The sequence below is a fragment of the Geotrypetes seraphini genome, chromosome 17 (assembly GCF_902459505.1).
Source record: "Geotrypetes seraphini chromosome 17, aGeoSer1.1, whole genome shotgun sequence".
Lineage (NCBI taxonomy): Eukaryota > Metazoa > Chordata > Amphibia > Gymnophiona > Dermophiidae > Geotrypetes > Geotrypetes seraphini.
In genome coordinates, this window is record NC_047100.1 from 41,537,105 (window position 1) to 41,550,474 (window position 13,370).

A 13,370-nucleotide genomic window follows, 5' to 3' on the forward strand; every position below is an offset into this window, starting at 1 on the left:
GAGCTTATAGCCTGTTTGGCAATTGCAAGTTTAACATCTATCGTTTTTACCGTTCTGACACTATATTGAGTGAAGCGATGATCGGGTGGTGAGGCGGTTACATCCGCCATCGTGTCTCTGAGCGTTAGTTTCAATAGCGGTTGAAGGATATTTGTTTTAGTTCATTGTGAAGGAACACAGAGTGACTACCTAATACTTGACATATTCACTTTGAGTCACTCAACATTAGCATGTTGGTTGAGTTACCTGCCCTTTTCTGATTTTAGACTCGCATGGATACAAACAAGACAATGTATTTTAGGGTTGGAGAATAGGCGGAGTTGGGGGGGCGGAGCTTGATGTATTCTATAAATGGCACAGGGAAAAAAAATCTGCGCCACACGTGTGCCCTTTAGAGAATAGCGTGGGGGCATCTATTCCTGCACTGAACTCTAGGCACCAGACTTAAGCATGGCGAAAGCTGATGTAAATGCTGCCATCCAGGTTAGGTGCGCTGAGGCAGTATTCTGTATCTGCGCTTGCAGCTTTTTGGAATGCTCCCGAAATGCCCATGGTAGACTCATGGTGCCAGCTAGTAGAGCTAGCTCGGTAATTGGTTGTTAAAAGAGAGAAAAATGACAAGGGGGGTGGAGTTGGCCTATTGTCTCTTAACGTTCAAAGCTGGCAAGGCCGAGCCGAGGAGATTTGGCAGGACTGGCAAATGGATCAGTGAGCAAGACAATCTTCCTAGGGTCTTATCCATTGACCGTAGAAATATGTTCTTTGCACAAAAATGGATTCATGAATTGTTACTAATTTACCCTGCTGTCCCTGTGGTTCTCTGAAGTCTCTATCATTTACTTTTAAAGCTTCAGACCTGCTGATTTCCCTTAGTTTGGGCGTTTTCTTTTGTGGTAGTCATAAATGAACCTGGCTGGAGGCTTGCATATGCCCAAATGAAAAAAGGGATCGTAAAGTGCAAACAAGTACCAAACATATAATTTTAAAAAATCACAATTAAGAACTGGAAAAAAAATACTTTAATCAAAATGACCCATGTATGATATTATAAAATCATACCAACATGGACAGTTTTTCCAAGGCTTGACAAACCATCTCAGCAGGTTCCCCCTATATCATCACCCTCTTCATTTAATGAAGCGGTCTGACCTCAAATTTCGATAACAATTCAGCAGTTAAACTAAACTAAACTAAACTAAACCTTAGGTTTGTATACCGCACCATCTCCGCGTGCGCAGAGCTCGGCACGGTTTACAGAGTTTGAAAGGAAAGGAACTACAAAGAAAGGATATAGGAGAGGGACTGAGGAGATAGAGGGGGACAGGATACTAGAGCACGGGAGGTGATTAGATTTTTGAAAAGAGCCAAGTTTTCAAGTGTTTGCGGAAGGATTGGAAGGAGCTAGAATTTCTGAGCGGGGATGAAAGATTGTTCCAGAGTTCTATGGTTCTAAAGGGGAGGGATGTTCCAAGTTTTCCTGCGCGGGATATACCTTTTATGGAAGGGAAAGATAGTTTCAGTTTTTGGGAGGATCTAGTCGAGAGCGGGTTTGAGGAATTCCAGAAGAGTGGGATAATGGGAGGGAGGACGCCATGTAGAATCTTGAAGGCTATGCAGGCACATTTATAGAGGACTCTGGAGTATACTGGGAGCCAATGAAGCTTGAAGAGGAGTGGGGAAACGTGGTCGAACTTGCCTTTTGCGAAAATAAGCTTGGCTGCGGCGTTCTGAATTAGTTGAAGTCTATGGAGGTTAGGTCTGCCCCAGGATCCATTTGCAATGCTGGGCGCTGCAGTACTGGAGACTCAGTTTGGAGTCTGTTGAATGAGGGCTGCGGGGACACAGCACATCACAGAGCTGACCCCTTGACCACGGTGGGGGGGGGGAGGGGGGACTCTATAGTGACTGCATCTAGCCAATTAATAGACCTGAAGATTAATTTCCAAGGAGAATTCCTTGGTAGATTTGAGTAGCTACTAAAATTACAAAGACTAGGAGGACACTCGAAGTTACAAGGAAATACTTTCAAAACCAATAGGAGGAAAATTTTTTCACTCGGAGAATAGTTAAGCTCTGGAACGCGTTGCCAGAGCATGTGGTAATAGCGGATAGCGTAGCTCAGTGGCCTCAAACTCGCAGCCCGGGGGCCACATGTGGCCCACCAGGTACTATTCTGAGGCCCTCAGTATGTTTATCATAATCACAAAAGTAAAATAAAACAGTTTCTTGATCATATGTCTCTTTAGCTAAAAATTGCATTATTAAGACTTAGGCAAAAGGAAAGATTTATAAACTATGAAGAGTTTTACCTCATGCAAAATTGTCATTTTTTTAATAAGACATAAACTATTTTTTCTGAGGCCCTCCAAGTACCTACAAATCCAAAATGTGGCCTTGCAAAGGGTTTGAGTTTTAGACCACTGGCGTAGCTGGTTTTAAGAAAGGTTTGGACAAGTTCCTGGAGGAAACTGTTGTTGAGAAAGACATAGGGGTAGCCACTGCTTGCCCTGGATAGGTAGCATGGTATGTTGCAACTCTTTGGGGTCCAGAATCTTTTCTTAATCTTTGGGGTTCCAGAATCTTGCTATTCGTTAGGATTCTGGATGGAATGTTGCTACTCCTTGGCTTTTGGCCAGGTACTAGTGACCTGGATTGGCCACCGTGAGATCAGGATACTGAGCTTGATGGACCATTGGTCTGACCCAATAAGGCTAGTCATTTGTTCACTAACACATAATTGTGTTTTCAATAGATTTTTTAAACTAACAGGGTCTGCACATAAACGCAGTTGGTCTGGCAAAACATTCCAAAAAGATGATAATCAAAGGTTGCCCTTCCTTCTTTAACCTTGCCTATCCTAAATTGTTCTGACATGATCTTGCTGTCTTAACTCAAACTTCATATCTCTTTCTCCTTCCTGGTTGTCTTTGAATACTGCTATGTGCACTGGTATTTGCTCTACAAATCTTGATAACAATAAGATCCGACTCACCATCAAAATTGACGCTGAGAATGAAATCCCTATAGAACTTTTTCCCATTCACAGGCTTCATGGAATCGCAGAGCTTGGAGGTGTTAGGGCACAGCACATGGTGCATGTTGTGGATTGCTTGTGCCATGGCGTAGACTGCATTCACCACAAACATGATCTTGGACTCCTGCTCAAATTTGACAGCCTTCAGAGAATTTTGCCCACAGTCCTGCGTGTGGAAGCTACACTGGAACTTGTACTCCCAGAACTCTCGGAACCAGGGATTCCGGCTGTTGTTGTACGGGTTCAGGTTTCTGAAATAGATGCTAAATTGTTGTATGGGATAAGCAGCCAGTTCAATGGTGATGGCGCCCTCTGCCACCTGTTCGCTGCCGGACACCACACTTTCCAAGGCTCCCCACCCATCACTGGCCACCCACAGGAAGGTGACATTGATGCGCTGAGCTGCTGCCAATAGCTCGCGGGCATCTTCAATCTTGGTGAAGAGCACCACCACTTTAGCGTTTGGCTTCTGCATCAGGGCTCTGATGACCCCTTCAAAGGTCTTCTTGTTCATGGAACGTCCCACTTTCTCAGATGTGGCAATGCAGATGTTGCGGGCTCGGGCTTCATGTTCAAAAGCTTCAATGCCCGTTTCGCCGTAGTCGCCCTCCGAAGCCACTGTGGAGATGTAAGTCCAGTTAAAGAAGCGCAAAATCTCTGCCATGGCTTTGGCCTGGTAGAAGTCAGGTGGCACAGTGCGGGCAAAATAATCATAGCGGGACTTGTCACTGAGCTTGGCACTGGTAGAGGCATAGCTGATCTGTGGGATCTGGAACAGGCGTAGCAAGTTGGCAACCTACGTATGAGAAGAAAGAGTACAGGATGATGAGAAGCAAATACAGAATTCAAGGGTTACTTGTTGGCTAGAAAAAGAGAAAAATGAAGGCAGATGAAGACCATCTGGCCTATCTAGTCTGCCTAACCATACTATCTACCATCCCCTTCTCTCCTTTAGAGATCCAAACATTCACCATGAAAAAGTATTTTCTGAGGTTACTTCTGAGTCTCTTCCCTTTCACCTCTGCCCCCTCATTTCAGAGTTTCCTTTCAACAGAAAGAGATATGCCTCGTGAGTATTTATGCCATGTAGGTATTTAAACATCTCTTATCATATCTCCCCTCTCCCGCCTTTGAGAGAAATGCAGCCCCTGTTAATGGAAAGTAAAATAATAATTTAGAAAAGAAAGATGGGAAAACAAAAAGCCTTGACACTGTCCAGGTTACCTTAAACGAATATCCAATCATAACAGGATCATATTTAATTCTTAGGATACTGTGGGCATATGATGAGGGGATTCATGGTGAATGGGACACTTCCTTCTCCATCTCAGTGGCCTTTTTCCATGTGGCAGTGCTCCATGACCCATTCCTTAAAGTATCCTTTCCAATCCTTTTCTTTCCCTACCTTCTCTTATCATCCCTCCTCTTCTCCTTCACCTCTCTACTCTCCTTCCCACCCTGCGCCCATAAACCAGAAGAAAAGCGTTGAAGACTGATGATTCTAATTTCCTGCATGATTCAGTTAAAGGTCAGTTTGTAAATTAAAAAAAAAAAAGGGATTCTGATCAGAATATTTTGTGTTCTGTCTGTATGAGTTATAGGTCGGGGTGAAATGATGGAATTGTTGATCAATAACGGAGTTTGTTTGGGCTGGATCTTTTTGGAGGTGTTTTGAAAATGGCGGAGAGGTTTTGCTTGCTGTAAAGCTGGCTCGTCCAAGTTAAGTCCTCGAGGGGCTGCAAAGGAAGTCATATTTTCAGAGTCTTGAAACAATGGAGATAGTAGACATGTAAATCTCTCTCGTGCATATTCATTAAGGATATCCTGAAAATATGTCCTTTTTACTTTCTTGAAGTCCGAACTTGGACAAGTCTGTTGTACAGGTTTCTGATTGTAAGAATAGAGGCCCATGGACATTAGATCTTGCTGTGGGCATGGCTGGTAATGGCCCTTCCATTTCATGGTGTGGTTACGCAAGGGCATTGTTTTGTACATGCTAAGGGCTTGTAAAGGGCAGGGGTAGGCGATTCCGGTCCTCGAGAGCCAGAGCCAGGTCAGGTTTTCAGGGTATCCACAATAAATATGCATGAGATAGATTTGCATCTCAAGGAGGCAATGCATGCAAATCACATTCATTGTGGAGATCCTGGAAACCTGGCCTGGCTCCGGCTCTGGAATTGCCTACCCCTGGTATAGGGCAAATTTATCTTCTGATGACTAATTAGATTGATTATTAGGTTGTCAAAATGCTCCCCACTATTTAGACCATAGCTGAATTAGACCCAGATATTCAATGCTAGGCCATGTCCATATCAGCTGTGGACCTGGAAGTTATGTGGGTGTTATCCAGTATTCCATGCCATAGGCAAAGAACATGGCCTATGCCTGCATATCTGCCGGTTCCACCCAGATTCCATCCTCAGATTATCTTGGTACTAACCAAAACAGTACCATGGTGGTCAGAGATAATGTTCAGCAGCAGATGGGATCCTCTCTTACCCACTTAAGCCCCTCTGAATATCGACTCCTTAGAAGGGTTACCAGATTTTCTGACCTAGAAAACTGGACACGTGGCCCCGCTCTGTTCTGCCCCAGCCCTACCCTAATCTGCCTCCAGTCCCACTCCATTACACCCCTGCCCCCACAAAGCCTTGCCTTTCTTCTCCGATCTCCAGGCCACATCTGGAGGGCCTCCGAGCATGCGCAGATGTGATTAACATCATACGCGCATGCTCAGACCCCGCCACCATAATAGTACCAATTGTAACACTATTTTTTCCATTCATTTTTCATATATACACACAATATGATCCTATTAACAACACATAATAGTTAACCACAAAATTAAACTAAGCAAAGCACACTGTATGCTTCTCAACATTCATTCCCACCAAAACACAGATAACCCCTAAGGAAATACAGGATCACAAACTAAAAGAACTGATATATACAAAGAAACCCTAAGATGCAAGACTCTGCATGCAGTACAAACCCAGAGAAACAAATGCATTTCTTCCTGAACAGTGCAAAATACAGACAGCAGATGAAAATTCTCAAAATTGACACAATTCGATCACTAAATTTAAAAATAAAATAATTTCCCCTACCTTTTGTCTCCCTCCTTCCATGCTGTGCCTTAATTTCTGGCCTGCTCCCGCCTGGCCGTTTTATGTCGCCCCCGGCGTTATCTTTGGGCCGGCTCCCTCTTCCTCACTGCCACAGTGCGCAAAGCCGCCGGCAACAGCTCCTCGCGTGTCCCGCGCCTCATCTGGAAGCCTTCCCTCTGACGTTGCGATGTCATAGAGAAGGCTTCCGGTTCAGGTGCAGGACGCGCATAGGCGCAGTTGCCTGCGGCTTTGCGCACTGCGGCAGTGAGGAAGAGGGAGCCGGCCCAAAGATAACGCCGCATTGATCGCAACGCAAACTGGCGGTTGAAGAACACTGCTTCGGGCCTGATGCACATGCTGGCCCTGTGGATGGCAGGAAATTTCTGCGGACCAGCACCGGTCCATGGACCGGTGATTGAGGAACACTGGACTAGATCATTGAGGGCTCCTTTTACAAAGCTAACGCGCGGAATAGCACGGGTGCTAGCCGCTACTGCCTCCTTTTGAGCAGGCGGTAGATTCTCAGCTAGCACACATTAAAACCGCTACCGTGGCTTTGTAAAAGGAGCCCTGAATGATGTCATTTTCTTTTTAAGTGTTTAAGTTGATGGTTATAACTGGATATTCCTGAATTTGTTATATAATTTATAACAAATGAATTAAAAAAAAAAAAAAAAATTAAAAATAGCATAACCTAGGGATCGTTTAACTTAATTTGCCAAATATTTTGAAAAAAGATAAGTTTTCAATTGAGTTCTAAAGTGTTTTTCAAAACAAGCACTACGCAGAGCAGCCTGAAATGCTAGTGTATGTTCCAGAGATTTCTTGCTCTTGCTTGGAATACGAGGAACGACTTAGGAAACTGGGATTGTTCTCCCTTGAGAAAAGGAGACTGCGAGGGGATATGATCGAGACTTTCAAAATACTGAAAGGAATCGACAAAATAGAGCAGGAAAAGCTATTATTTATAATGTCCAATGTGACACAGACAAGAGGACATGGACTGAAGCTAAGGGGGGACAAGTCCAGGACAAATATCAGGTAGTTCTGCTTCACGCAATGAGTGGTGGACACCTGGAATGCTCTCCCAGAGGAGGTTATTGCAGAATCCACTGTTCTAGGATTTAAAAGCAAACTAGACGCACATCTCCTTACGAGAGGCATAGCGGGATATGGGTGACTAAAATTACGCCAGGTGTACACCTGGCTGGGCCTCCATGTGTGCGGATCGCCAGACTTGATGGACCGAAGGTCTGATCCGGAGATGGCAGTTCTTATGTGCAGATGGAAAATTAAACAAAGCAAGCGATTCTCTCTTATATTTATGGGATGCTATAAGGAATCTATCAGTCATATAGATGGGAACAATACCATACACAACTTTGTAACAAAGACAACCCAACTTCATCAAAACACGAGCCTCCACTGGTAGCCAATGCAACTCATGATAAAAGAGAATCACATGATCACATTTCTTTAAGCCATAAATCAGTTTTGACCCCCGTATTCTGAATTTAGTCTAAGCCTAGCCATCTCTTTCTTGGTACATGTCAAATAGACTATGTTACAATAGTTGAGAAGACTCAGCAGTAGCGAATGGACTAAAAGTTTAAAGGCAGAGAACTCAAAGTATGATTTTTAAATCATATATATGGTCTGTTCATAAGATGTTCTTTTGACTGTATTGCCTTTAGAACTTCAAAAAATATATATATATGGTGCTACTTTGAAAAGTATTTTGACTACTGACCTCATCATTCTGACATCGGGTGGTTGGCAATTTTAAGTGGAGCACTCTGTTTCAAAAGCAGAGATGTTCTTATCAGGCATGCAGCCAAAATTGCATTAAAAATATCAATTTGTAAATCTCAACAATGCTTTGAATATTTAGAACAATAGCGCGCTTCCAAAGCATGTGTTCCAAAGACATCAATGCCATCCAGTAACTTCATTTTTGCATTTGGAGGCAGTCTGAACTATATTTTAAAAACCTTTTAAAATCCATATAAATATTATTGAAAATTTCTAAATTTGAAGAACATCTTGTAAAACAGTAGTTCAGGGCTTAGATTTTAAAACCTATCTAAAAAAATGTCAATTTTCTGAGAGATTGCTCTACGAGTATGAAGCATCAATTTGAAGAGTTCAACTATGGAATTTCACTTTAAAATCTAATGCATAGTAGTCTAATGTCCATGCCACCCTCAGTTGAGATCCCAAAACTTCATGGATCATCTGAAATGTATAAGGTTATTGCACAATCGTTTAAAAACAAAACAAAACCCAAACTGTAGACCATCATCTCAAAAAATAATAATTATTATGTTGCATCTTTTAAAATGAAAGAGTCAATATTATATCCTCCAAGAGACGTTTATGATTTTAAAAAAAACTCTCTCAAATTCCTATAACTTCAAACTTAAAAAACATCTTTAAAGTATCAGTACCGAATTTTAATATAAGAAAGTTAAATAATCATCTAAAAATATGACAAATATTCAGTTAGAACAACACGATTTGGTGAATATTCTAAAACCATGGGTTTTGTGGCAGATAATGGCAATACACTTCTCCCTCTGTATTCGCGGTTTCAGCAATCGCGGTTTCGATTATTCACGGTTTTTAGCTTGCTGGCTCCTCCCCCCAAATTACATGAGCTTACATAGAGAAATCGCTGATTTCATGCGTTTACAGAGAAAATTGACGATTCCTAGCACTTTCTTCACCGTGTTTTGCCTCTCCTTCAGGAACAGGCCAGGTCTCCTACCATGTTATTTGTGGTTTCACCATATTCACAATGGTTTTTAATAGAAAACAGTGAATAACATATGAAAAAGTTATTTGTGGGTCTGTTAATCCCCTATCACAGTGAATACGGAGGGAGAAGTGTATTGGAAATAGGATACTGAGCTTGATGAACCTTCAGTCTATCCAAGTATAGCAATTCTTATGTTCTTGTAGGTATTTGGGACCTGGGTTGGCCACTATTGGAAACAGGATACTGGACTTGATAAACCTTTGGTCTGTCATGTCTCAGTATGGCAATTCTTATTTTAAAACTTAGTAAATATTCATGCAGCATCTTCTAAAATGGAAAAGTCAATATCTTATCCTCTAGTAAGGGATGTTTAGAGCAAATTAAATCCGATCTAAAATTCATTTAAAACCACAAAGTTATGTGATTATCTTAAAAGTGTAGAATCTTAAAACACATCGATTGTGCATAAAGGTTGGAAGCTATTTAGTTTGAAATCATTTGAAACCACTCAATTTAATCAATGTCTTTAAAACTTAGGTTTGGTGGTAGATGACAACATGAATCTTAAAATCTAGAAGTCTGATCTTTTGAAAGTTCAAAAATTATTTAAACACGGCTATTTTTCCCTGCAATTTACTATATGTTGGGCAAAGATAGCAACAATTTAACAGAATTACAAAAAATCATTAAGGTATCAATAGTGAATAAAGTTTTGGTGCAACATTTTAGATAAAGGCCATTCTTTTGTAGATTTCAAATTTTTCATATTAGCCATGCCACGTCTATCATAGTGAAGGGGAGACATGGAGGGGCTGCTGTTACGGTTCTTTCTAAAATTCAATACCATAACTCCCCAGTTGACTAGTCTGTATTTTTATAAGATCAAGCTTGTAGATGATATTTTTAAATTCATGTCGTCATCGAACACCAAACCTGTATTTCTAAGACATTCATTCAATCGTGTGGTTTCAAATGATTTCAAATATAGCTTTCAACCTTTTTGCCCAATCGATGTGTTTTAAGATTTTATACTGTTAAGATATCAATTAACTTTGTGGTTTTGAAATGAATTTTAGATAGGATTTTATATGTTCTAAACATCCCTTACTGAAGGATAAGATATTGACTTTTCCATTTTAGAAGATGCTGCATGAATATTTACTACGTTTTAAAATGATCTACTGTACATACTACCATCATCTGCCATAAAACCCAATGTTTTAGAATACAATATTCACCAAATCATGTTGTTCTAACTTAATATCTATCAACTTTTGTATATTAACATTCTATACTGATACTTTAAAGATGATTTTTAAATCTGAAGTTGTCGGAATCTGAGATAGCTTTTTATATGATTTTAACTTCTTCTACTGGAGGATATAACTGTTTTGTGATGATGGTTATAGTTTTTAATTTTTTACTACTGTGCAATAACTTTACACATCATTTTGAGATTCCTGAAGTTTCGGGATCTCAACCGTGAATGGTGTGGAATTTAGGCTAATATTCACTAGGGCCTGGATTCTCTAACCAGCGCCAATTTTTTTAAGACACTGGTAGGCACCCAAGCCAATTAAAAAACACTGTTGAAACAACATTTTTAACTGAGTTTCAAGATATCTACTGGCTCCTAAAACATCAGCACCGGAATTGTGCCTCCATAGGCAGTTTAGGCCACCTAATTCCATTTTGGGCATGGCTAATGCCGGAAGTGGTGTTAGGCAGTCTAAAACGCCTCTAGAGGCATGATTCATAACGAAGGTAGGCACAAGAAATGTAGGCCTAGAAAGCCCTGGCCTACATTTCCGGCACCTACCTTTGCCAGAGGTGCGATTCTGTACCTAGTCAGTGACGTAATTGACATGCAATCAGCAGCCACCCACAATGGTGCTGCTTACAGAATCTAGGCCTAGGTTTTAAGATGATGTTCCACCGTTTCTTAACTCCTTCTTATAGTGATGTACATCAGCTTCATAGAGAGCAATCATCTGTCAGAAAATTTACATTTTTGAGATAGCTGGTTGCTGGTCTGAAAAGAATATCTGTGTTTTTGAACAAATTTCAGCTCCATTTGGAATTGGCAGCTACCTGATGTCTGAAAGATGAGAACAACGGACAGAATTGACTTTGACAATACAGTTAGAAGAACATTTTATGAATGGACCATGTATGATTTAAAGATATTTTAAGCTTGAAAGGTATTTCCTTCCAGCGAGATGATTCCTTATCCCATCTCATAAAAATTTCAAGTGCAACATTCAGCTATTTGAAGTCTGAATTTAACACCAAATGGGTAAGCACTCTTTTATCAATGTTTGTTGGTTTAACTAATGACCATACCTAATTTTAGTCTGATAATGAATTTATATGTCTTTAACTCTATGTATGAAATTTTTCTTATTTATACTAACACTAAGGGGCTCATTTTCAAAAGAGAAAAACACCCAAAACTGGCATAAACCGGCACTTGGACATTTTAATTGCCAAAAAAATCCAAGTGCCAATTCTCAAAACAAATTTTTTAGATGTATCGCAAGGAATTCACCCTCCAGGACATCTACATGTTAAGGAGACGTGTAAGAGGCATAGTTTGGCTGGAATTTGGGCTTAACACTTGGGGGTCTTGCAGGAATAATCAAACCTTTTTCAAGACGTCCAGGCCATCATTTAGACATTCAGAGTTAGACCTGTTTTAAAAGCGAATAAGGGTCAAAATGTACCCAAACTGACCAGATGACCACTGGAGAAATGAACATATGCCCCCCTACATTCCCCCAGGGGTCACTGACCCCCCCTCATCCCCCAAAGATGTAAATGAAAATGGGACATACCTGTGTCTAGAACAGCAGCACCTTGCGTTGCATTACATTATCATTGATATATCGCATAATCTAATATAGTTCAAAGGTTCAAAGAAGATTGACCAATATGGTAAAGGGGATGGAACTCCTCTTGTATGAGGAAAGACTAAAACGGTTAGAGCTCTTCAGCTTGGAAAAGAGACGGCTGAGGGGAGATACGATTGAAGTCTACAAAATCCTGAGTGGACTAGAACGGGTATGAATGGATCGATTTTTCACTCTGTCAAAAATTACAAAGACTAGGGGACACTTGATGAAGTTACAGGGAAATACTCTTAAAACTAATAGGAGGAAATTTTTGTTCACTCGGAGAATAGTTAAGCTCTGGAACGCGTTACCAGAGGATATGGTAAGAGCAGATAGTGTAGCTGGTTTTAAGAAAGGTTTGGACAAGTTTCTGGAGGAAACGTCCATAGTCTGCTATTGAGAAAGATATGGGGGAAGCCACTGCTTGCCCTGGATCGGTAGCATGGAATGTTGCTACTCCTTGGGTTTTGGCCAGGTACTAGTGACCTGGATTGGCTACTGGGCTTGATGGACCATTGGTCTGACCCAGTAAGACTATTCATATGTTCTTACTATAGTTCAATGCAGTTCACAGCAATAAGATATGGAAATGTCTAGTAGAGCAGTACTCAAGTAGCCTGGTGGGTGGGTTAGTGAACCATAGAGAGGAGGACCCAGGCTCAAAAGCAACTCTAACCATTACATTTATGGTGGAAAGTGTGAGCCACTGAAAACCTACTGTACTGCCATATAGGTGACACCTGCCACCATGAAGGCTATTGGAGGGTTCAGTTTAAGTGTGCAAATGTGATTTTTAAGAATTTATATGGTATAGTTCCCCATTATTTCCTCGCTTTTAATTCTTATCGTCTTCAGTCTACGAGGAGCATATATAAATTTTAATTAATATTCCCTTCCATTAAAGGGATTCAAACTTTAAGTAGGCTTTCACATTCTTTGGCATTTACTATGGTAAAAATCTGGAATGATCTTCCTTCAGTTATTAGAACTCTCTCTTTGCTGACTTGCTTTTGAAAAACCTTGAAAATGTATCTGTTTATCGTACTGATAACTGATAGAACTCCCTAGTTGGCAACTATATGTTGACATTCACTGATTCTCCCTCTTCTATTATTGTTTATCAATTTTCTTAAGATTACGTTTTGTTAACGTGTTCGAGTCCCTCTGGGAATGACCCGGTATATAAGACTATAGATTAGATTAGATTAGGCAGGTGGGTATAATAGGTTTTGGGGGAGTTTTGGAGGGCTCACCATACACTAAAATGGGGTTCTGATGAAATATGTACCTGACACTCTTTATGTGAAGTTCACAGCAGTGCCCCTAGGGTACTTCACTGCCTTGTTGGTATGTCTGCCAGTGTAGTATAAATGGTGGCTCTGCCTACATCCAAATTTGGACATTTTGAACATGGGTGTTTTTGTATTCAAAAACGGCCAAAAAAGTTAGATGTCCTAAGGGCCAAGATGTCCAAATAGGTCATTTTACCCAAAAATGTTTTTGACTTCCAGTGTTTTCAAAAATGGATGTTTCTCCACCCTGACTTTTGGACGTCTAATGGAAAACATCCAAAGTCGAAA

General features: G+C 40.8%; 1 protein-coding gene across 1 annotated transcript in view; it reads right to left on the bottom strand.

Annotated features, from left to right (window-relative positions):
* The window catches only part of GRM2 (glutamate metabotropic receptor 2), a 60,064-nt gene that overhangs the window by 30,029 nt on the left and 16,665 nt on the right, over positions 1–13,370 (bottom strand). The window contains exon 2 of the mRNA XM_033926630.1: positions 2,993–3,830. Coding sequence (XP_033782521.1) covers positions 2,993–3,830 — 838 coding nt within the window. The remainder of the gene's footprint in view (positions 1–2,992; positions 3,831–13,370) is intronic.